Source organism: Lissotriton helveticus, chromosome 9, assembly GCF_964261635.1.
Source record: "Lissotriton helveticus chromosome 9, aLisHel1.1, whole genome shotgun sequence".
NCBI lineage: Eukaryota > Metazoa > Chordata > Amphibia > Caudata > Salamandridae > Lissotriton > Lissotriton helveticus.
Genome location: NC_136070.1, coordinates 57173709 through 57199920, shown reverse-complemented (window position 1 = coordinate 57199920; position 26212 = coordinate 57173709). Strand labels below are relative to the sequence as shown.

The following is a 26212-nucleotide window of genomic DNA, read 5'->3' as shown; positions in this document are numbered from 1 at the left end:
AAGCGTACCATTTCTAAGAGCTGTATTCAGAGCATAATTTTCAGAAACCCATGTCAACCAGTCTGTTAGGATTCTTTTTTTGATAATACAGATGTTAGGATTCTTTTTTTGATAATACAGACCTGTTTCTTAAAGATTCTTATTTCAAGATGGCTGGCTGCGTTTTTTACACAATGGTCACTGAAATGTGTTCTCTGAATTGCACTGTCATCAAATGATTTAAACTAGGATACACACATTTCCCCTTTATCTCTTGATTGGTCTTCAGGTATACCCTTTACTTCCATAAAAGGGTTTATATGTTGCATTTCTTTTGGTATCCGTCAAAACGGGACGTCACTTAATTTGAGAAAGGTGAGACGATAAGACCTTGTATTGCTATAAACAGGTTTCACAGTTAATGTGGCCTGTCTTTGTTTGAGCAGTCAGTGTTTCATCTTAAATTCCTGGAGCTGTCTCCAATAGTCTGTCACCTTTAAGGTAAAGCATCACTGTACTGAAAATTGAACAAAATGGAGACTCAAAGGTATTAGTTCCTTTTTAAATGTGCTACTACTTCTAGGTGAAGAAAGCTCATTTTCTGAAACCTGCACAGGTACTTCAATTATTTTGATAATTGTTGGTATCCATAGAAAATATAGAAGGTGGAACTTCCCAAGCCTGAGCATTCTTTGTGTAACACCACTGAATCTATGCGGTACATGTTGGTTTTTTTTCATCTGGATGCTGGTGTTCTAAAACATTTTCTGGAGAGCCCCTGATCTCATGTCAACATCACAGTTTCTAATGGAAAGTATGACTATCCATAGAACACTCTGTGTAATTGATCATGGAACCTTGTACTTCTGTTGGATACTTCTTACTGCTGATTCCTCAGCTTTAAAATATCCCCAGACAGCAGACTCGATCCAGAGAATTTAACAGCAATGCTCCAACATGCCGATTGTTTTGGATGTGTGGATCTGTGGTGATTGGATACTACCACAGAAGTGATGGAGCAAAGCTGCAGGTAAACACCATGCCTTGTCCGGTTCTAAATCTTTCTCATACTGTGTCCTCGAAGTAGATCACTAAAAAAAATAAAAGCAAGTAAGACTGTGCCAAAAGCTAACTTGGTACCTTTAGATGTTCAGGAGTTCACTTAACAGAATGGGGAGGTTGAAGGGCAGTGAGTAATCTGTGGGTAGAGTATCCACCAGAAAGAGCATTTCCAGAGGTAAGTAACTTGTTTTTCTGATGGATCATTCTTACCCAGGGGTCTCCAACCTTTTCTATAGTGAGACCTATTTTGATCATTTAAAAAATTTCCTGTTCAATTGCCCAACATAAGGATTCCGAACTGGTGCACCAATTAAACACCATGACTCAAGTCTTCCCAGTTATGCTCCAGTGAGCATTAAAACTTAAAGGAAGAATGAAGCAGGAATGGAGGGAAGTAAAAAGAAAGAAAGCAGCAGAGAAAAGAAAAAGGTCCTGCAGAAAGAGCTTACAGACGGTGATGGGGGGGTGGGGCTGTCTGGCTAAACCCAAGTGTGGGCTCTGTTTTAGATGGCCTCAAGACCATGTTTGCACAGTTGCTTCCCTCTGGGACCCCATGCTGTGGGGTGAGGGTGCAAGAGGGCTTTGGGCTGCGGTCGCTCCGAGACTTACTCAAGTCTTTGTGACCTAGTGAAGAGGGGAAGCAGGGCCACACTTGATGCTGGTCTGGTGGATCCTGACGACCTTCAGCGGTAGGTCTTGCTTCATGCTGTTGGAGTCCTCACTGGACCACCAAAAAGCCTTAGTTACGGCAACTGCTCCGGTTTTGGAGCTGGGTGGATCCTGGAAGACCTGGCGTCTGCAAACTTGACTAGGAGACCGATCTGACCGCCCCTGGAGCGCGAAAACCTTCTCCTGTTGAGCTGCTTGTTTAGTGAGCCCGATTGCTAGCAACACCTTGGAGTGGTGGATGCTTTGTGTTGCAGGGAAGCCGATCCTTTTGTGGTTGTTGAAGTGCCAGGAAGTCCTCCAAGGATTTTAGGAAGAGTGTCCAGCACTCTGTGAAGTTTGTTCCAGCGATGGCCCAAGTGCCAGCAACCTGGCAGGGTTTTGCGCCAGTCTTGGGTGCAGGTCTTCAGTTCTCGCTGTCTTCGGTCCTTCTTACCTCCTCAGTTCCCAGTGGTCGAATTTGATTTCTTCGTCTCAGGGGCCACCTAAATGTTCAATCTAGGGACGTTAAGTGGAGTGAAGGGTCTTAGCCAATTTGCTACTTACTCCTGGGGTCACTATACCCCCCTAGATGTAAACGTAAAAACTGAGGCTCTTACAGCACGCCATTTGTCCTTATTTAGTACTGGTTGGGTTCATCAGACCCTTAGGTATGTATAACCCTAAATTATAAACCGAGCAGGCACAACAGTATTGAACAGAAACCGAAATCCATAAAGTTAATTTATTAATGCTGTTTAGCTGTCTTTATTCATGTTATAAAAGTATTAAAATTCCCAGCACACGATTAGCCGACACCTGTTTAGTCTTGACTTTTCAAGGCATACACGGAGTCCAGAAACCAATATCGAAAATCCACCGCAATTATTTTTGCGTTGTGGTATGCATACGGAAATCCTCAGTCCCAGTATTTATATACACAATTCAGCTCAAAGTGTCCCACACAGACCCATGGGCATAATCCTGATGTTCGTCCTTTTGGTCAAGGAAATCCAATCGGTTTCAGAGCTGGGTGTAAGCAATAATATGGCCGTTAAAAATTATTCCCATCCAGGCTTTTATAAGTTATTTTACAAGGTGTAGTGCTGTGCCATTTGAGCAGCTCCACATTAGAAAGTTCGAATTCCCCTTTGATTCCACCTTGTACGTGGATCCCTATTCACGTCCCTGCTGCAATACGGGCTCTAACCTCATACTCTGCCAACCTCTCCTTCTATTGTTGCATGCGAGTCACCACATTTACATCCTATCAAGGCTTATAATAGTGCTCTTGAGGAAACGACCAACAAAATATTCCTTGTTCCATGATCAGTATGGTCCAACCATCATACGCTGTAACCGTAAATATCCAATATCTCTATCCGATCCTCATGTCGCCACATTCCCGAGAGTCCCCCTCCCCCCAGATGACCACTTTCTGTGCGGAGTGGGCATCCCTCTGTCCTAGAGTGCCTAATTCCACCACACACAAGATGGTGGAATCCTAACTTTCATGTTCACTTCAGGCTGCTCACCCTGCAGGGGGTGTCCAGCCTGACAGTGCAACACGCCTCCTGCATATCTAATTTACTGCCTGTCCTGGTGCTAAAAGGGTCTAAGCGCGGGGACCCCTTCAGGTCTGGGTGAAGGCAGGCTCTCACATCAAAGGCAGTGTGCTCTTAGAAGCTCCCTGCCTTGACATTCTAATTTACTAGCCATCCTGCTGGAGGAGGTGTAAACATCTGCCAGAGCAGGCATTGTGTCTGCCCTCAGAGCCGGCCTCACCTCCTAGGGGGTCTGAAACCTGTCTGTGATGGCAGGCTGGAAGGATCAGTCAGCAAGCCAGGACACTGGAGGACTGGTAGGGTTCAGGGAGTACCTCTTAAGATAACCTCTGAGTGCATGTATTAATAAACCAATTTCTGGAATCAGTGTGGGCTTATTAGTATGTTTTTGATATTGAACACCATAGGTTCAGTGAAGCCATTATGTAGCTGAGAAACTAGTTTTGACCAGTGCCCAGTACATACCTTTAGATGGCTTCCCTGCTATCTAAATTACATGGCATATCTGCTCATGCCGATATGTCCTAACGTGCTCTGATGCACCCTGCCTTAGGGCTCCATGGCCTGCTGGAGTGGTGACTTGCATATAGCTCATGTAGTGTCTTTGGCATGGCACACAGGAGTGCGCCATGTAAGGTTTTGAAACATGGTTTGCACCATGTCACGCATTCTGCAAAGGCAGTCTTTGTGGAATTCTTGTGGGTCCCTTTGGCTGACATAAAATATGTTGCAGCCCTTAGGGACCCTCTGTAGCACCCAGGCGCTAAGTACCAGGGGTATCATTTAGTATGAACCTACCTACAGGGGGTGGTAAAGTCCTGTACAAATTGTGAAACAATCAGACATCACTTTGTTCTAAGGAAGGAGTCCTGGCGCTGAGGTCGGGTTAGCAGGCCTAAGTGCACTGTCAGTCAAAAATCCGCTTCTAGCAGCAAAACATGTGGGGACAACTGCAACAAAAACCTAGTTTCCTACTCCCCTGTTCTAACCTCCCCTTTATAAGCAATACCACAACAGGTACTCCAAAGATAGTGGGTCTAGGCAGGCGCATCAGACCAAAACAATTTGCATCTAGTCTACTGCCCGAGGCTATTCTGAAGGTGAGGAATATATGGTTTCATAGAAAGAGGATTAATTTCATCCAGTGCGTTGCTTGTCGCCATTTTGCTTTCTTGTCTACAATCATCTGTGCCCAAGGGCGAATGCAGTTTCCAAATGTGCTTCATACTGTTATCTTTTCTGTTTAGTTTTTTCTTCTATGGTGACTCCTGTGATCCTTACTCCAAGTACAAAGCGCAAACTCCCAGTGGATTCTGGTACAGGCTTTTCCAACAAGAAAAGGAGGTCGTTGAAACATACCCTGGGCTTTGATCTTCTGCCCAGTAGCCTTTTCAGTGGTGGCTTTTCTCCATCATCAGGTGAGTGATTTTAGTAACAAATAACACAAAGGTCGGGCTTTAGGGAAATGCACAAGGGTAAAACCCGAAATACAATTGAAACAAGCATTTACAATGCAATGGTCTCCGCATTATTAAAGGTAGAGCTATTGGCATTGCTTATGACCATTTTAAAAAAAAATCATAAATGGCATTGTCATTTACAATGCCATTAGCTTAATCGCTCGCATATGCATGACCTATTGCATTTACACCCACATAGAGCCACACACACACACACACACACACACACACACACACACAGAGCCACCCACACAGTCCTTCACATAGAGCTACCCACACACACACAGCCACCTACACAGAGCCACCCTCACACAGACAGAGCCACCCACACATAGAGCCACCTACAAAAAAAGCTATTTACACAGGAGGAAAAAGTAAGATGGGCAGAAAGAAAGACAAGAATGGAAGGGGAAAGGAAGAGTGAAAGAAGGAAGGAACCTTCGAAGCAAAGAAGGAAGACATGGTGAAGTGTGGAAAGATGGATGGACTTTAGAATGAACCAATTGGAGTGATGGATGGAGCAATGGAACGATGATTAGGAGAGTGAATTGAGGATTGGTGGAAGGATAGGTGGTGGGCTAGTGACTGGATCAATGGCTAAAAAGATAAATGCATGCATATACCGACGAGTGGATGGACAATGAAGGAAGCATGCAAATGTGGATGAATAAAGGATGAACGTGAGAACCGATGGATGGATGTGTAGATGGATACGTGAAAGGAAGGACGACGAAAGGGTATAGGAAACTGTTCTAGGGAGTATGGGCTGTGTTCCTTGGTTCTAGTTAAGATATGGTTCAAGGTGGGAGCTATTTTACTGTTATTCCTACTAAGTTGTTTCAAAGTCTATGAAATGCTGCAATTCAAGGAGCGCTGTCCTGCACTCCCGAATTTTCATCTGTTGACAAAGTTTGATTTGTTTCCCCTAAATGTTTTGTCAATCTTTGTATTGCTAAATTAAAATCAACTACAATTATGTGCACAGATTAGCAAACCTATAAATATGCACTTTAATAAAGCAATCAAGAAGAGTGGCTCCTACTAACAAAGAGAGGAATAAAATAAGATACTAGAGCGCATAAACATTAATGACACCATCTATAATGTGGTTTCCACTGGAATACAATCTGTCAAATGCAAGCGATTCTGAGAGGGGTAAGAATGCGGAGATTAATAAGCTGTAAAGTCAGTCCCGGCTGGGGAGCACGCTACCTTCTTTTTCAAGCGGGGCAGGAACACGAAGAAGCAGAGCAGGGCCCCCGCGACGACTCCAAGCACCATTCTCAGGACAACGGCGGCTGCCATCAACCCGGGAGCCACCTGCAACGACTCCACGAGCACCCGAAGCACCACATCGCTCAAGCACGAGTCAGCCATCGCAGCCGGAGTTGGGACAGAACGAGCCCTGCTCTCCTAGGCTCCCTCTGCGGGGATGTTCCCCGTATTTGACCGGGCAGCTGGCTTCACCTCCATTTTGCTGGTGGATTCTTCCTTTAAACGATACATAAACAAAGTATCCGCAGTGCCTCTATAAGAGGCGGGTTGCTACCTAATATCTGCCCTGTATTTACAAAGCATTGAAAGTTTCTGAAGTGCTCGTCTGGCAACAGTTACTCTGAGCAAATCTGGAAGTGATGCGAAAAGAACAGCTGCTAGGGATTCTGGGACATTGAGTTTCTAATAGTTTTCCACTGAGAAAGAAGCTGCCAAACATTTCAAGTGCTGGCAAAAGAAGCATAGGAGACCAAGCACTTTTAATCGCTTCATATTGGTTGTTTTCGTGTGTTTTTTTTTTTTTTTTATTGTTTCACAGTGTTCAAAAGGGAGAAGAGGTTTACATGGACAGAGTAAAGCTCACTACATATCCCGGCAGCGTGTAGGCGAGACTTGAAAACACAGGCTGGCCGACCCGTTTACAACTCCAGAGAGGTGTCATGTTTTAAACAATGGGGAGAAGACAGGGCGGGGTTACAGGGCCTTGTGCAGACTGCAGTTTAGGATTCAGGAATGTACGCGTTCCACTGCGTGTGTGAGTGCTAACTCAGGCACGCTTAGTTATTGTTTAAAGAGTTAAAGAAACTTGATAACAGTACCTACCCTGCGTGTAGCGCGGCCTCTGACTTGAGCTCAAAGACATTAACCCTGCAGTGCGCACCTCTTTGTTGTCCTTGATGTTTGTTTTAGCTAAGCCCGGAACAGTCTCTTCGGGGTGGCCTTGAAGAATCTGTGTCACTGGAGCGTTTTGTTACAGGAGGCAACGGATTTGCAATGGAAACGCTGCGCTTTCCAGGAGGCGGGCAGGGCTGATGGCGGTGGCGCGAGTCCTTCTGAACTTCGGAGTGACGTCCTGACAGAGCTCGCCCTGGGACAGAGGGGCTGCACAGCTCCCGAGAGGCGCAGAAGTACTATGAGCTCTTGAAAGCAGCCCTTGTCAGAGAGCCCGTCCTGCTCTGAGGGATGCCCGGCGCTGTGCCCAGGACTCCTCGCCCTCAGAGGCCCCCCCCCCCCCCAGCCGGTAGCAGAGCCCTGCTCCCGTGGTGCACCCTCATCTTTGCCCCCCATCTGCTGGCGCTTGTCGCATCCCTGTGGTCGCAGGCCCCGCAGCAGCAGCGGTAGTCGCGTAGTGACGGTCCAAAATCATTGCCGTCTATCTCGGGGCAGAGATACCGAAACGTATCCCTTGTTCGACCGGGAGACTCCGCAGCACAGTGGGCACCCGAACCGTTGTTCTTTACGGGCTATGCCGATATTTTTGTCAGATTTGGGGGAAAATGATACAGAAGCAAATGTTAAGTTACAGGAGGCAAAAGTGACCATTGTGAGCAAACAAAATACGAGGTAGCAAAAGGTACACTTCATGAGGAATAGACTGGGACCTCGGCGAGAGGGAGGGTGTCCCTGAACACCACCATGTTTCTCCGAGGCAATGCAGAAATGCCTCGGAGAAAGCATCATCTTTTTCCGATTCGGGGGCGTGGTTTTCGTTCTCTCCTCTTCCCATTGGCTGGAAGTTAAAATTCCAGCCAATGGGAAGAGGAGAGAAAGTAAATAGAAAGAAGCTTAAAAAAACGCCCCCTAATCCGAAAAAGACGGGGCTTGAACCGAGTGACGCCCCTCTTCTCCAATGGCTGGCCTCCGTTTAGGAAGCCATCCAATGGAGAAGAGGGGCGGGTTCCAAGCACCCTCTAAGAAACATTAAATCTTCGGAGCTCCGCCCACTGCTTACGCAGTGCGACGGAGTCCTCGACCTAAAAATACAAGAGTACCCTGCCAAGGTAAGGAATTGAGTGGGGAAAAAGTGAATCATTGGTCTCCAACATGAATTCTCTTTTATAGACCGAAAGCCCTCACCCATTGGCCAAGTGGCATGCTTCATCATCAGACTCCTCACTCCTGTGGGTGCGCATTACAACCCTGCTGTTGGAGTCTTCACTTAGGAGTTCTATGATAAGGGTCGTTTGGGGGAGGCTGTAAGGGGTAAGAATGGTCTCTCTTGTTAGTGTATCCCGAGATGCAAGTAAGCTATAAAAAATACCTCTCGGGTGCAATTTTCATCTATTATTTCTGTTCCCTGCTGGGTATGATTAAAAAAATTAGGAGAGTAGTTAAACTCTTTGATAGGTCAACATGTTTCAGCCCACCATGTAGTCCCTTCATTCATGTGCAGGTGGGCTTTCTTCACGAGCATGACATGGAAGCAGTTGCTCTGTATTAATGTTCCCTCAATGGACTATAATATAGTGTACTGCAGAGGGCTATACTGGTTGTTAAAGGCCCTGAACCCAAGTTCTAGACCTGAGCTGAAGACCCGAGCTCCTCCGTATAGCCCAAGGGAGAAGGGCTATAAGGCTATTAGAACGTTCCACCCACAAAGGTTGGAATGTTCTCAAATAAGAAACCGAAAAATCAACATTGGAATGTTAGAGCAGAAGGCTTATACCAGCCATTTATAAGCACAGAGCTACTCCACTGTCTTCAATGGAGCTCTCAACATTCCAATGTTCTAATAGTTGATAAATACTTGATCCGTAGATCTTTAAAGACTAATGTCGTCTAGTGGAATCCTCTTGGCAGATAGAGGCACTGTTGGATGAGGAAATTATAAAACTTGATTCATCACCGTGATCAATCAATATTGAGGACATGCACACGTGGTCATGATGCAACATTGCATACTTTTGTAATTTCTTGGGACAAACCAAATTGCTGTCGTGCATCCATCACATGGTGAATAATTACAAAGGTCATGCCCCTAATAACCTTATTCGCTTATGATCCTTCATGGGCCCTCTGCTTTGAGAATGGAGGATCAGAGGACAATTATAGTTGGAGTGGAGAATGATCACCTGATCTTAACTACGGAGAGGATGTAGCCTTACGGCTAGAGCGGTCAACCTCGAAGCTGGGAAACGGGGTTTGAGTCTCTGCAATGCCACTCAACATCCTGTGATTCTGGAAAATCACTTAATCTCCCCGTGCCTAACAAAAATGAATGTGTCTGTGTGTAATGAAACTGGTGCTCATCTAAAGTGCTCTGATACCCGCTTTCTTCGGGTCTTGTTCGCGCTATATAAAACTTTTATATAAAAAAAAAAAAAAGCTGAACATGAAACTAAGGGGCCCATTACGATGTCGGGCGGATCGACACTGCCATGGTGGCGGTGGCGATCTGCCCGACATCCATGCCCGCCACCACCCTTTTTCCCCCTGCCATATTACTATGGCGGGGTGGACCGCGGCGGACGGGAACACCGTCTGCCGCTTTTCCGCCCCGGCCGGGGCGGAAAAGGGTTTACATGGTGGTGGTGTCTATCAGACACCGCCAGCCATATTCGGATAGGCTTAAAAGAAAGGCATGCGGTCTTCACTTCGGGGGCGCCCTGCGGGCCCCCGAAGTGAAGGTGAGGGGTGCACATGGGGGGTACCTGTGGTACCCCCCAGCACTGTGGTACCCCCCAGCACTGTGGTACCCCCCAGCACTGTGGTACCCCCCAGCATTTGCATACACAATGCAGCAGGCAGCGTGCGGTGCCTCCCGCTTTGTGTATGCAAATGCATACATGCATTTTTAGCATTGTGGCGGGCGGTGCTGAGAGCACCGCCCACCACAATGCTAAAAATGTGGGATGCGCCCACCACGGTGGCGGGCGCATCCTAATACCCCCCACGGGACCCCCGCCCTTATGGCGGGCGGTCCCAAAGACCGACAGCATGGCGGGCGGACTAAGTACGCCCGCCATCCTAATGGACCCCTAAATGTGTAGGAGATCAGTGGTTATCTTATTCCCACCCACAAATGCTTACCTCGTCAGGGTACTTGAATGTTTTAGTAGGCAGTTTGTATTTTAGATCTTCTTGTGGGTGGTAAACAATGTATTTTATGTTGGTTTGAACGGAACAGTAGCACAGTGTGTGTGTGTAATATATTCTAATCTTACTTAAATGCGTAATTGGGGTGGGTGATGAATCCCATTAATCAACACTTCAGCTTCAAATCGCCACTTCTGCGCCCTTTTATGCTCTTTACCCGGGACTTCTTTTCAAGAGCACAGGCAACACCATAATGTCCTGGTAGTCACAATCATATTCCTGGAATGTTCTAGCTTTTCAATTATATATTAACTTGAATTTATTCTGCAAAAGCATTTACTTGGTCTAATAAACAATTATTTTGAATGTATTAACTTCAGCAGACTCTTTGCTTGAACCACAGTGTCAGACCAGATCCAGAAACTTTTGCTTTATGAATCTTCCAGCATCTGCAACGTGACCGCAGCATTTTGCAGCTCTACTGGAAATAGACCTTGATATAAGAACGTGTTGGTCCTATAGAAGGCGCCATATGCAACGCTGATATTGTTTGTTTCTGTGGCTCCCGTGGACACTGGATCTGGACCCGTTGTTTACTCAATGGGTGTGTAAGCCATTTCAGTTTGTTTAAACCCAATTTAGAAATGTTTTCACATCATGTCTCTTAAGTCCTAGCTTCAAGCCGTACAGCAGTTTTAGAAGACTAATGTCTTTTACTGATTCTTGTGCTGTTTGTGTCTGGTACTTGAGTAAGGAGCATGACCAATTGTTCTGTAGTAGGGGATCTCTGTGTATAGTCCTAATCTAGGGAATAGTCCCGCCCATGTGCGTGGACCCCGGAGCAATCAAAAATAATCTCTTAAGCGGTCTTCATTGCAGTCCTGCATAGACACTTAAGAGAAAATTAAAGACAATAATGCAGTCTGTACCTACAAGGCTACACTGTCCAGTACTTCAACTAGAAATGCCAAGGATATTACTAACACATTTAACATAATCTGTCAAGTTTCCCTCCTAGAGAAACTTTCCTCCCCTCACCAAGTCCTTGAAATGATAGAGGAAGGGATGGACAGACAAGCCTCCATAGGCTGCCATTATGTTTCTGGAAAAGGGATACCATGCCTTTAAGGAAATCTCTAGAGACCCTCGGTATCCCAGCATGCACAGCCCACTCCTTTTACTTTCAGTTCTTTTTTCCGGCTCCTTGCTAGCAGGACCCTGGAGCATTGAGCTTTCCCTTTTTGGGTGTTTTGTGTAATTTTTGGCAATTTTAAAGTGTTAGAGTGTGTTCACTCGACGTATTTTTGCTTCTTCCCTTGGCTGGAGTTTTCTGGTGATTTTGGCCGCTCTTTTGTCAAATATGCCTGCCTTATTTGATAGATGTCCTGAGTGTGCCAGGAAGAAAGAAGAATCCGATCCACACAGGGTGTGTATCCTGCGTCTCCCTTCTTATGTCCCTGAGACTTGTGAGATCTGCCAGCAGTTCTCCAGCAGGACCCTGAAGGACAGACAGAAGAATAGGCTCCAAGGACTGGAGCAAAGAAAGCAGCAAGGTCCAGGTGGGTCTGGGTACGACGGGACCTCTTCCTCTGCCCGTGCTTCGGCCTCTGGGGGGCTCCCCAGTAAGGCGAAGGCCAGAAAACTCCACCGGTCTCCGTCGGCGTCGATAGGCTTGACGTCGGCGTCGAGAGGCATGACCACGGTCTGCTCCCAGTCTCCCCAGGGCTCTGGGTCGAAGCAACGTCTACGTTCGACATCGAGGGGATTGACGTCGAGGCCTCCGACGAGGTCGACGTCGGACTGCTTCGTCGTCGAGCCATCATCGACGTCGAGGGTTCAAGAAGGTGCCGGCGCTTGCCATCGAGGCGACACCGCCGTTCGCTGCCGACTCGACGTCGAAGAGGACGTTCGACGTCGAAGACGCTCAGCGTCTAGGAGGAAAGCATCGTCGCCCAGGAGGCGTTCCAAAGCCAGGACTGAGTCCTCTGTTTCCACGAGTCCACGGTCGCGGCGGCGCCGTCGCTCGGCTACCAGGGGTACGGCCTCGAGGTCTCCCCCTTCAGGTCAGACGAAGAAAAGGAGAGTGGAAGAGTCTCCGGGTTCGGAGCACTCGCAAGTCTATTCGCCCTCCATGCCGAGGTCACCTACACCTCCTCCGTTACCCAAGGACCCTCCTCCGCGTAAACAGACGCCTCTTCCACTGCCTCTTCTTCCTCCTCCTCCTCCACCACCACCACTTCCGCCGAGGTCTGTCTTGTTGCCGCATCTCCCGACGCCGCCTATGACACACAGCTTTATATCAAGATTACATCGAGGGAAGAGATCGGTCCCTGAACGAGGCATTAAAGAGGACTGTCCATTGGCTAACTAGTATTCATCTCACGCTTAACCTGCATAAAATGTAATTCTGTCTGATTTCCCCCAAGAAAAGCGTTACGAATATCATGGAATGGACCAAGCTGATCACAGCGCTAAACTGTACTCCGAGGCGTGTAGACTCAACCAAATCCCTTGGAATATTGCTAGATTAAAACCTGATCATGCTCTCACACATTTACACAATGGCAAAAAACGCCCGTTTCCATTTAAGCTACCTCAGAAAACCAAAACCTTTCATAATTAACTCGGACCTTAAAACAGCAGTCCAGGCACTATGCGGATCAAGTACGGATGCACAACTGTAGCCGGTCTACCCAAGATTTCAACAGCCCCACTAAAAGCTTGTCTCAGTGCGGCCACAAGACTTGTAACAAGCTCCCAAAAATTCGACCACATCACCCATCATCTGAAAGCACTCAACTGGTTACCCTACGAAGCAAGAATCCAACTACAGATGGCATGTATCATTCACAAAGCGATACACTACAAAACACCAATGTGCCTAGCCCAGAAAATCACACTATTGGCAGGATCCAGAGTATCTCGGAGTCCTTACTGAAACCTGCCCTATTCAGAAAGAAAAAGAACCGAGCTTTCACTGGTGCAGCACCAGGAATTTGGAGCGCTCTCCCTCGAACATTAGAAGAATATTGTCCATTTCTGCCTTCAAAAAAGAAGCCAATTCCTTATTTATGAGCCAATTCCTTCCATAATTTCAGCAGACTAGACATTGTTAGATTACTTTCTTGTCACACACCTTGTTAGTACAATTCAACCCCTAGCAGTCGTTTGGACTTGTATATATGAGTATGAAAGCACAAATGTTTCTCTCTCAATCATTGTATATTTACATAGGATCTTGTAGCACAACGGTCTCTAGCAAATTGGTGTACGATTGTCATTGTAACTTAATTGCACATCACACATGCTGTTCTAAGTTTAAGGCTGTGTAAATGGGAAGCGCTCTGATACCCTGTTTAGGGTCATGTTCGCGCTATATAAAACACCAAATAAATAAATACATTGCAGTTACCCGGAGCCCAAGTTGGATCAAGTCATATTAGTTGTGCTACTTACTTTGTGACTCCTTGTACACTTGTATTTGCCTTGCTTGGACTTTTAACCATTTCTTTGATGTGTGTTCCTTCTATTTTGCAGCTCAGTCTGATGCAAGTCCTAGTGTTTCTTTTGAGACCTCCCAGAACTCCCTCTCCCCCTTCATTATCAGTGCAAAGCACCTCTCCGGCTCAGGAAATCTGAGGAGCAAAAGATATGAAAACAAGAAGATACACAGGTAAATTCATACCCAACACGCCTACTTTTTCTAGTGCTTTAAAATTGTAAGTCTATATAGTGATCTATTCAGAACTGTGCCAAAGACGTATTCTCAGTGACTTTCCAGTCCTGGTTTGGGTGATATTTCAAATGTGTGAAAAATTCTCTCCCACCTACTCTGCTGGTCCTTTGAACTAGGGCTTCACTATCTGAAATAAATGTAAGTTACTCTTCTATGCATCAGTACTTTAACATGTATGTTTCCTCCACTATGCTCACCATTTTTCCATCACTCGTACAACTACGCTCATAACTTTTACTCTCCTCTCAATAAATGTTGTTTTCAGTTCACTTCCCATTATTACTGGTGAGTAAAGCTGTGCTTTGTGCATTTTTATATAAAAACGTTCATGTTGCAAAGCTGTGGAGAACAGGCAGAGATCTTCAAAACAAAGTTCTCCACATATCCCATGTATTCTTTAACTTCAGCTTAATTTTTTTTTTTCCCTGTCGATATGATAATCCTACACTAGACTCCCTTCTGTAGTAGGGGATCTCTGTGTATAGTCATAATCTAGTGAATAGTCCCGCCCATGTGCGTGGACCCCGGAGCAATCAAAAATAATCTCTTACAGTGTCAAAAAATGCAGAAAATGCATAGACACTTAAGAGAGAATTTAAAGACAGATAATGCAGCCAAAAGGCTACACTGTCCAGTACTTCAACTAGAAATTTCCACCATAAAATCCACAAAACAGCAAAGCCTGTACAGATTTCCCTTGCTTAACAGCAAAATCCCTCAGGAATGATAGAGAGAAGAACCTGGACAGACAAGCCCCATAGGCTGCCATTATGTGGCTTAATTAGGATACTGTGCCTTTAAGAGAACCTTCCAGAACCTTCTCTCAGTATCCCAGAATGCATAGCAGGTCCAACTTAGCCTCAGTTCTTTTTTCCGGCTCCTGCAAGCAGGACCCTGGAGCATTGAGCTCTCCCTTTCAAGGGTTTTTGTTGGTGTTTTACACTGATTTCGATTTTTGGTACTTTTAAAGTACTCTGGTGACTTTCTTTCTGTGTTTCTGCACTCTTTTTTGTCCAATAATGCCTGCATTATTCGACAAGTGCCCTGAGTGCTCAAGAAAGAAGGCCAAGACAGACTCCCATGAGGTCTGTATTCTCTGCCTTCCCTCTTCCCACATCCCTGAGGAGTGTAGGATCTGCAGAAGCTTCTCTGGAAGGACCCTGAAGGAGAGGAAGAAGATCAGGCTTCAGGGGCTTGAGGAGAGGAAGCTGAAGGCACGAGGTGGGTCAGGAGGGGCTCCTTCTACCCATGCTGAGGCCTCTGGGGGGCTCCCCAGGGGCAGGAAGACCAGCCCGCGCCCAAGGTCTCCGTCTGGGTCAGTTGCGCTGACCACGACGTCGAGGGGACGGTCAACGGCCAGTTCCAGGTCTCCCCAGGGCTCTGGGTCGAGAAAACGTCGCCCGTCGACGTCGAGGAACGTGTTCCGGCCGCCGTCGAAGCCGGTGTCGATATCCTCGTCGTCGCTGTCGGCGTCGAGTGATCGACATCGGAGGGCCCGGCGTCGGCGCTCGCCGTCGAGGCGACACCGCCGTTCGCCGTCGAGGACATCGTCGTCGAGGGGATCCTCGTCGTCAAGGTCGCCGTCGAGACAAAAGGCGTCTCCGGCGCCGAAGAGGTCGACGTCGAAGCGTTCAAAAAGGCCGACGTCGAGACGGTCGAGAAGATCGACGTCGAGAAGGTCGGAGAGGTCGACGTCGAGGAGATCCAAAGGGTCGCCGTCGAAGCGATCCAGGAAGTCGACGTCGAGACCGGCGAAGAGGTCGAGGTCGCCGTCGAGGCACCATCGCCCGTCGTCGAGGTTTCGTGGCTCGTCGATCTGGTCGGGGTCGACGTCGAGACGAAGACACGGTTCGACGTCGAGGAGTGTGATTCGGTCGACGCCGAAGGCCCGTTCGACGTCGAGGGGACATCGGTCGTCGTCTGGACACCGGTCTTCAGCGTCTGTAGGTCCTAAGGACAGGCCCAGGACTGTGGGGGGCTCCCCACTCTCTGGTAGAGGTGATGGCTCGCCGGGACCGGCGCATTCCGGGGTGGATACTCCGATGAAGCCGTCTACGCCTCCTCCGCGGCCTGCTGTGCCGAAGGGTCCTCCTCCGAAGGCCCCTACCCCGCCTCCGAAGCCGGCTCCGCGGGACCCGCGTCCGGTTGCCCCTCCACCCCCGATCCCACCGAGGGAGGTGTCGATGCCTAAGTTCCCGACGCCTCCGAAGAAGACTCCTAAGAAGCCTGGAGCTCCTGACCCTGGGAGGCCGAAGGAGCGTCCGAGGCCCAAGAGGTCGAGGTCTCGCTCGGGGAGACGGGACAGATCGAGGAGTGGCCGCGGATCTTCATCACGATCCAGGCATCATCACAAGAGACGTCGGTCCAGGTCACGTTCTCCTTCTGGGACCCGTTCCTACTCGCCCACGCTGTCCGATTCGCCGGAGACTAGGGTGTCTCCGATAGACGATATTAGCACATTTCAGGAGGTTCTCCTGCGTGGTGCGGCGAAGTTGGGCATTGAGGTTGAAGCGCCTACGGCTTCTACCTCGGTAATCTTTGAGACTCTACACAAGAGGCACTTGTCTCGCCCCCTGTTACCTCTGGTGCCGGGGCTCCTTGAGCCCGCCGAACAGCTATTCCTGACGCCGGCGACGGTGAGATCTGTCCCTTCCAGGATACTGAAAAAGTACAGGGCTCCGGACTCAGACCCAGCCTTCTTGAGGAAAGACCCGGTACCGGATTCAGTCATCGTGACTGCTGCTCGGAAGCTTCATTCCACCTCCCCTGCGTCCACGGTGCCTCCGGACAAGGAGAGCCGGTGGATCGATTCTGCTGGTCGCAAGGCGTGTGGGACATCCGCCTCGTCCATGAAGGCAGCCAGTGACTCGGCTTTGCTGGGACGTTACGACCGGTCCCTTTGGGACTCGATGGAGCAGTTCGCAGACCTCGTCCCTCGAGACCGCAAGGAGGACTTTGTGGAGATCGTCAAGGAGGGGATGTTGGTCTCTAATCAGGCCATCGGCGCTGCGGCAGACATATCGTTGCTGTCCGCGCACGGATATTGCCACGGGATTCACCAGAGACGCCATGCTTGGCTCAGGTTGACATCGTTGAAACCGGAGGCACAGCAACGCGTGGCGAATCTCCCGTTTTCCGGAGATACCCTCTTCGGGAAGCACGCGGATGATGAGATGGCCAGGATGAAGGCCGAAGCGGAGACCCTGACGGCAGTGGGCCTGGAAAAGCCCAAGGAAAAGAAACCCTTCCGACAGTACCAGCGTCGGTTTGGGGCGCAGGGTCGTGGAAGGGGGCAGTCTGCTGGTCAACATCAACAGCGGCAGCAGCAGCAGCAGTACAGGCAGCCCTTCCAGAAGCGACAGGGTGGTAGAGGTCGTCAACAGTCCTCTACCGCGACCAAGGGCCCGGCCGGGTCCCGTCCCTGAGCTGTTACTTCCCCCTCGTCCGTTACCCGCTCCGGTGGGGGGAAGCGTTCAATTTTTTCTGGCAGAGTGGAGAAAAATTACTCAGGACAAGTGGGTGCTGAATATTGTTTGCAATGGATACAGTCTACGTTTCACCAGCCCTCCTCCATCGATTCCTCCCGTCAGCTCGCAGTATCAACTGCGCGAGCTTCAGACGGAGGCGGACGTTCTGCTAAGGAAAAGGGCGATCGAAGACGTACCTCTGTCTCAAAGAGGAAGAGGTCTGTACTCTCGGTTCTTTCTTGTCCGCAAGAAGGACAAAAACGAGTTCAGGCCCATTCTGGATTTGAGGCAGGCAAACAAGTGGATTCGCAGAGAAAAGTTTCGCATGCTGTCGTTGCATCAGATCTACCCTCAGCTGCAACGGGGAGACTGGATGTGTGCCATAGATCTACAGGACGCATACTTCCACGTGCCCATTGCATGCAAACACAGAAAATTTCTGCGCTTTCAAGTCGGCACCAATCACTATCAGTACACGGTGCTACCCTTCGGACTGAAGTCTGCACCCAGGACATTCTCAAAATGTATGGCAGTGGTAGCGGCACACCTGAGGAAGAACAAGGTGTTTGTCTACCCGTACCTGGACGATTGGTTGATCAAAGCCTCCTCCTTCTCGGAAGCTCGAGCACACTTCCAGAAGACGTGCGTTCTCTTGAACAGGCTGGGGTTGCACATCAACATGTCCAAGTCGGTCCCGATTCCGGTGCAGTGCATCCAGTACTTGGGGGCCTCCATCAATACGCTGTCAGCAAGCGTGTCTCCTTCGGAAGAGCGACGTTTATCACTCGTTCGGAAGGCTCAGGCTCTCATGAATACTCCGTCTACGACGGTGAGGACCGTGTCTTCTCTACTGGGATCGATGGCCTCTTGCATTTTTCTCACTCCTCACGCACGGCTACAGATGCGTCCTCTGCAGGAGTGCTTGGAGGATCAGTGGGACCAGAGGAGAGGTTCTTGGGACGACAGGATACGACTGTCTCTACATGCTCTTCAGTCTCTGAAGTGGTGGTGCTCGAAGGAGAATCTCCTCAGAGGCGTTCCCTTCCACAAGGACATTCCCACACAGACCATCGTGACGGATGCGTCTCTCCTAGGTTGGGGGGCGCATTCCGGAGATCTGCAAATTCAAGGGACGTGGTCCCCGACGGAGTCCACGTACCACATCAATTTCCTGGAACTGAGAGCTGTTCACTTGGCACTGAAGGCCTTTCATCCGTCCTTTCAGACCAACTCTCTGCTTGTTCAGACGGACAACACGACTACGATGTATTACCTCAACAAGCAGGGGGGCTCGAGATCGCGCACTCTGTCGCAGGAGGCGCAGGCGATCTGGCACTGGCTTCTGGCTCGAGGACTGTCGATAACGGCCACCCATCTGCCAGGTGTGCAGAATGTTCAGGCAGACGAGCTGAGCAGAATCGTGCAGGAAAACCACGAATGGGTCATAAACGACGAAGTACTAGGAGAAGTCTTCGCAAGGTGGGGAACTCCAGACGTAGATCTGTTTGCCACCGCCGAAAACAGCAAATGCCGAGGCTTCGCCTCCAGGTACTACCAGCCAGGGACGCTGGGGAACGCGTTATGGATCAACTGGTCGAACAGCTTTCTGTACGCTTTTCCACCAATTCCCCTGATTCCGGCGGTTCTCATCAAGCTGTCTCAATCCAGGGCGAGAATGATTCTGATTGCCCCGGAATGGCCCAGACAGTGGTGGTTCACGGACCTGCTTCACCGATCTCTCCTTCCTCACATGAAGCTGCCGTGCAGGCCGGACCTTCTCACGAAGTTCGGGGGGCGGATGGTGCACCCCAACCTCTCGTCTTTGAGTTTGGCGGCATGGCTCCTGAAATAGTGCAATATGGCCATCTGAATCTCCCAGAGGATTGTATGGGCATACTGAAGGAGGCTAAGCGACCTTCCACTAGGACTTCCTATGCTTACAAGTGGAAGAGGTTTTGCATCTGGTGCAAGTCTAAGAACTATGACCCTACGTCATGCAAGGAAGATGTCATCCTTCCATATCTGCTTCATCTGGCGCAGTCGGGCCTTAATGTCCATTCCATTAAGGTTCATCTGGCTGCTTTGACTGCCTACAGGAAAGGCCCTTCACAGACTTCCTTTTTCCAGATCCCTGTGATCAAAGATTTTTTGGAAGGCTTGAAGAAAGTGTTCCCTCCTGTCAGGCTTCCTTCGCCTTCATGGGACTTGAATGTGGTGCTGTCCAGATTGATGAAGGAGCCTTTTGAACCCATTCATAAGGCTTCGTTGCAGCACCTGTCCTGGAAGGCGGCGTTCCTCGTGGCCATTACATCGGCCCGCAGGGTGAGTGAGATTCAGGCATTGTGTTGCCAAGAACCTTATACTGTATTTCATAATGCTAAAGTTGTTATGCGTACTCACCCTAAGTTTCTTCCCAAGGTTGTTTCTGATTTTCATATCAATCAGACTATCACTTTGCCTACGTTCTTTCAGAATCCTTCATCTCCGGCGGAAAGGTCTTTACATTCCCTGGATGTGCGGAGGGTGCTGAAGTTTTATCTTGATAAGACTAAAGATATTCGTAGGTCAGACCAATTGTTCGTCAATTATGGCTCAGTCAGGACAGGTCTTGCTACCTCTAAACAGTCCATCTCGAGGTGGATTGTGTCCTGCATACAGTTGTGTTACTACAAAGCTAATAAGACCTTAGGAGGTAAGCCTAAGGCTCATTCCACCAGGGGCAAAGCTGCTACGACAGCTATGCTCCGTAATGTTCCCATTGCAGAGATCTGCAAGGCGGCCACTTGGAAGTCGGTCCATACCTTTGCTAAGCATTACTGCCTGGACACTGATGCCAGGGCAGACGCTCAGGTTGGGCAGGCTTCGCTGCGGTATCTGTTCGCACAGTAGTGGCGTTATTTTACTCTCCACCGCCGCTTGGTGTGGGGATGGGCTTGCCATTCTATTCACTAGATTATGACTATACACAGAGATCCCCTACTACAGAAGGAGTAGTTTCTGTCCTGTAACTCCAGTTCTGTAGTAGGGGTATCTCTGTTATAGTCATAAGCGCCCTCCCGCCTCCCCGGTGGAGTGTTGTTCATGATCATAATGCTACAGGTCTGGCGTTTCCTACGCCCTCGAAAAGAACTGAGGCTAAGTTGGACCTGCTATGCATTCTGGGATACTGAGAGAAGGTTCTGGAAGGTTCTCTTAAAGGCACAGTATCCTAATTAAGCCACATAATGGCAGCCTATGGGGCTTGTCTGTCCAGGTTCTTCTCTCTATCATTCCTGAGGGATTTTGCTGTTAAGCAAGGGAAATCTGTACAGGCTTTGCTGTTTTGTGGATTTTATGGTGGAAATTTCTAGTTGAAGTACTGGACAGTGTAGCCTTTTGGCTGCATTATCTGTCTTTAAATTCTCTCTTAAGTGTCTATGCATTTTCTGCATTTTTTGACACTGTAAGAGATTATTTTTGATTGCTCCGGGGTCCACGCACATGGGCGGGACTATTCACTAGATTATGACTATAACAGAGATACCCCTACTACAGAACTGGAGTTACAGGACAGAAACTACTCCTTCTGACACATCCGTTTGACACTAATGTACTTTCTGCAGAGAAGGGACCTAGATTAACCTTATCCCACAGCCTGTACATGAGGAGTGAGCATATGTGAGGAAAGAAACGTGGTGCAGGAACAAAAACTGCTGGAAGGTAGAAAAGGTGTGGATTTATGAGATTGTTTGGCCTGGGCTCAGGAAACTAGGGGTAATTGCCCTTCAAAACTGTTACTCCATCACTTCAAATGATCCCAAACCGAAAGGTGTTCCTCAGTGATTTCATAAAAAAAAAATATACGAATTACACCAGATCAAATATTCCAGAAAACTCCAAGTTCAACACCCTTTCATCTTTAACATCCATAAGCAATCAAGAACCTCAAGTATCCAAATCTAACCCGGGAAGTATTTTGTAAGAGGCTCGGCCACAGTCCAGCAACACATATTTAGAAATAGCCTCATGTGAGAGAGTCCCTTACTTTGTGCCTGGTATTTGATGTGGTTTCAACTGTAGTGCACATGGTACCTGCCAACCAGGCCCCCTGTATCAGTGCCTCTTCCCTGAAACGATTCCACAATTGTCCCTTCGGGCCCCCTGTAAGTCCCTAGTAAATGGTACCTGGGTACCTAGGGCATTGGTACTGAAGTGGGTCCCCCCCTAGGGCCCCTCACCTAGGTCCTGCAGACTGCCACTGCAGCATGCACGACCTGGTGCAGGCAAAATGACAGTCAACATGGCGCACTACCTGTGGGCCATGCCAACTTGCACTGCCTAAGATAAAGGTAATTGCAAAAAAGAGCAATTGATGGACAGAATGCAGAACAATGTCATACATTAGCCCCAGTGCAGAGATCTGGGCCTAAATCCATTGTTTTTTTGCTCACCATGCCATTCCAGTTTGGACCCAGCTATATGCAAATCAGTCTTGACCCTGTGCCTAATGAGAACAGACCAGCCCAAACTGGCAGGAGATCTCCTCCCTGGACTGGAAACAAGCGTTATAGGACTGATTTAGGTCTTTTAGCCCTCATCAGCCAGGATAGCTTGACTCCAGTGGCATGGAGAGCATGGGTCCCACGTCTCGGCATACCCCTCCCACTCGGAATGACAAATTCAAAAGTCACCCCTCTAGAAGGCCTTCCAGCCCTAAGGCAGGGTTCACTATACCACAGGTGTTGGCATATCTGCATCTGCAGATATGCCCCTACAGTATTTAAGTCCAGTCTTAGATATTGTAAGTGCCAGGGAAGCCAAAGAGAATACATGGGCCGGAAACTCAGCAACTTGAGTTCCCCAGAACCATGATGCGTTCTCTGAAACTAGTAGTGTTTGGTACCAAACTACTCCTCTCAATAAACACACACTGATGCCAATGTGAGATTTATTGCACCATGTACTCAGAGTTGCCCCCTAAAAACCTACTAACCTTAGTGTGGTCACAGACTGGCTCTGGGCAGCCTGCCACAACCAGACATGTTTCTGGACCCCTGGGTCGAGAGCTGCTGCTCTCTGGGACCAGAAACAATGCACATCCTGGGCAGAGGTCTCACACCTCCCACAGAATGGGCACAGTGCTCGAGAGTGAAGCTTCAAAGGCTTGCCACCAATGTAATGCAACCCCCAGCCTCTGGGTGGGAAAACCGGCAGGGAAAACCTAGGAAGAATTGGTGTGCCCACCTCTTGAAGATGGGGAGACTCCTCCAATCAGGGCTAGAACTATGTCCCCCTCCCACAGGAGGGTAGCATAATTGAGGATGCAGTCACCCCAAGTAAGGTGCCCATTGGCCCTACCTGACAGTCCATTAAAACACCCCTAAATTAAGTATTTAGGTGGCTTCCCCAGACCCTGAATCTAGTTCCTGCCGACCTAAAAAAAGGACGACGACGAAGAAGATGCTGTGTCGCTAAGCCTGAAGACTCCTACTGGCTTGGCCCCAGCACTAGCGGCCGGTTTCCAGCTGCAAAAGAAGACTATGCCGGTCCTGTAGCCAGTGACTTTCAGAACCCGAGGAAGACTGCCGGCCCTTCGACAAAGACCAGAGACTCACAAAGACAGTGGATCTGTCCCCATGAAACCTTCACAAAGGACTCCCGTGCCCTCCGGATCCGTGACCTGCCCACCCTGCATCTGGCGTCTCCGGCCCATGTCCAGGTGGCCCACCGATCCAGAACATGTTCCCCAGCGATTCTGACCAAGTCCAGCGTTGGCTGACCCCTCCTGGACTCCACAACTACGCCTGCAGCCTGAATGCACGCCCACCCCACCCCACCCCACCCGACCATGACCGGCTCTGGTAAGAAGAATCCGACATCAAAGGACACCCCTGCACCTGAAGCCCCCTGGACCTTGTTGAGCTGAGCAGACGGTGCCCCTACGACCCTCAACACCTCCACTAACCTCTGCTGTCACTGGTCTCCCTCCTGAAGCCTCCGGTGCGACGCCTGTATCCTGTTTGTCCAACAGAGTTTCTCCATTGAAGAGCATTCGGCGCCCAACTCTGTATTTGCACCCAGCCGCCTGTTTGCTGGTGGTGTATGTTTGGTTCTGCTTTGTGGCTCTCTCTGAGCTTGCCTTAATCCCCAAAGCTTGGCCTCTACTTCCGATTTACCTACCTGCAAGCATTGTGGCTCAAGCACCTCTAGTCTCCATTGAAACGGATTGAATCTATCGGCGAATTTGACCTCTGCACCTGGTTGCCCTTTGTGCCGCTGATGGTGCAGACGTTGTGCTTACCTGCACCCCGCCCTCTGCTGACCATAACCCCTAAAGATTGGAACTGTAAGTTGGGTACTTATCTATGAAACTGCATTGTTGTTTTCCTCCATGGGTTGACATTTAAGTGTTTAAAAATTGCACTGTTAACTTTTAACTAAAGTATTTTCCCTGAAAAACGTACTTACTTTTTTGCAAAGACCATGATCTTAAAATAAAACTAAAACACAGCTTATTTTTCTAAAATTAGTGCGACTCTCCTGTTTTAGTTGTGTCCCTTATTGGTCCATGTGTGTGCAATAAATGTCTTACACTTCTGTGTTAGGCTGAAGTCTGCTCGCCCACACTACCACTGATAGAGCACTTGGGGTTGGCATTGAGCCCTGTACAGTTCTGGGGAATCTGTGCAAGGTATAACCCCATAGTGGTATACCATATACAGAGCCAGCTTCCTAATCCTCACCAAATCTATAACCCCAAAAGCAGGAAGTGTAAACAAAAATGCAAGTTGTAACTCTGTATCACTGTGTTGAGGCTCAAGTCTAGGTGCAGGAAGAATAATTGTAAAGTGCCAGACTCTATGTAGTGAATCCGTTTTTATGTAATATTATGCCCTTCAGTGTGCACGTCTTGGCCAAACATCCCCCAAACTGAGCGAGGACACAGATTTTTTTTTTTTCTTCTTCTTCGTTCTATTTTTCTATATTATTTATTAATTTTTGCTGTCCTTTTTAGATCTCGCGTAGCGTTGCAGCGCAACGCTCTGCGAGACCTCTTGTGAGCAAGAAGATTTGAGAAGGGGACTTGAAGCCCCACCCCTCAATTGCATTGGCCGGCGTCACTGTTTATGTAAAACGGTGGCCGCCGATTGAAAGTGAGGCTTTTTGGTTGCAGCCCTTTGGCCTTTTAGTCCGGCCCACCAGGACCAGCTCGCCTGCTTCACGGCTGTTGTGAAGCAATTCCTTATCTTTATAAGGGCCATCTGTGGTTCTGTAATAGAGGCTTGTTTACTCCGGGCAGGCAACATGGAAGGGTGTAAACGCTGTATCTGTAAGGCGGCCTGAGTGAGGAGCGCCGAGGGAATCGATGCCAGCCAGGAGGAGAAGTGGTTTTAAAGCACTGGGCAGCATCTGGCATTCTGCAGATGAAAACATATGACTTGCAAGCAGAAGAGATGACAAGACATTAACAACTTCGTGCCAAAACTCCCCGGGCGCAGTGGCGCTTCCAGCTGCTCTGGAGATGTTTGTAGGAACCAGCTGCAGGTTCTGGTCTCATATTTCTTTATTAGAAACCAGGAGCCAGCAACACCACATCTATCCTTGAAGCACGGCCACCGCACTACACTGACTGGTCATAAACACCAGCGAGAAATGTCTGTGATTGTCGAGCAATTTTGAGTGCGTTAAAACAGCACACGTTTAACACGACGGTTTGTTTAGATAATGGAATCACAGGGAGTGTTATCTCACTGTTTCTGTTAGACGAAATGAATGCTTCTTCTTTAGAAATCTGCATGCCTGCAGCGCTTAGAAACTTCAGAGATGCGGTATTGGCATTACAAATGACATTGACTTTCATTTGTGTTGGTTTTTAAAACCGACAAATAAAAGGCATTGTCATTTACAATGTCAATAGCTTAAACTCTCGCAAATGCGAGACCAATTGCATTGCAAATGCGTGTTTACTACTGCTGCTCTGACCGTGCGGATTCCTCGGGCTCTCTATGCACATTTATGGCTAGTATTGTGGCTGAACTTTCTTTGTGTGATCCATTTGCTGCACACATCAGTAACTTATTGTACAGAACTGCACCATTAAAGATCACATTGCACACCTGCCTGTCATGATCTTTCAGAGACCCCATCTTACTCTAGGAATATTTAAGACAGCCACTTGTGTAACCCCTCACTCCTTTCTAGGTGCCTACATTATTGCTTCTAGTTTGTGTACTACAATGGCCAAGCGTACTATTCCACATATTTGTCTGAAACTAGTTTGTAATGTAGCAATCTCCTCCTGCTTTCTCCTACTATTATTAATCGCATACAGCTGGGCACAGGAGTAAAATCTTGATTAAGGTACATCATGGTAGACTTTTCAGTTACAAATAACTATCTGCTTTTTGCGTTCGTTTTTTGGCCTTTTATCAGCCAGCCCTATAAGGAGAGGTGTATTGTTTGAGCACCAAAGCACCTGCTATTCAGCTTTTATGCCTAATTTTCCGTTTTACATCAACACTACTTTGCAGTAGGTTACATTTCTGATGACTGTTATCCTCAGATTATTTACCTTTAGAATTCATTCAGGCTCCATAATGGATCCGAAACTTTGTCATAGCAGCTCTCCCGCGTGCTAATAGGTGCCGTCATCTGACCCCGTGAACTTGATCCATCTCTTGATGTGATGGTTAGGAACCGTATATAGGTGCAACTCCAGTATGATAAAATCAGTTCACCTTTTAATTTTTTTCCCACAAACTTAGAAGCAGAACACCTCTGACAAATTGGAAGAATGTATGCAAAACTTTGCTTGGAACCTCTTTAGAACCCTATAGGTAAACTTCACAGAACAGGGAGGATGGAGGTGAAGAATGTTAGGTTGGAGTATCCACTTGAAAGGGTATCACTAGGTAAGTAACCGGTTCTTCAGAAGGATACTTAGAACCATAAACTACTCCTCTTCTGAATAGATACTAAAGCACTACTTCCAAAAAAAGGTAGAGCAGA

General features: G+C 48.3%; 1 protein-coding gene across 3 annotated transcripts in view; it reads left to right on the top strand.

The window, feature by feature from the left end:
- ARHGAP11A (Rho GTPase activating protein 11A) overlaps positions 1-26212 on the top strand; it is a 146528-nt gene that overhangs the window by 68627 nt on the left and 51689 nt on the right. For 2 of the 3 annotated variants that reach the window (XM_078659447.1, XM_078659446.1), the window contains 2 exons: positions 4499-4669; positions 13559-13694. In XM_078659447.1, coding sequence (XP_078515573.1) covers positions 4499-4669; positions 13559-13694 — 307 coding nt within the window. The remainder of the gene's footprint in view (positions 1-4498; positions 4670-13558; positions 13695-26212) is intronic. The other variant, XM_078659448.1, reaches the window with a different exon arrangement.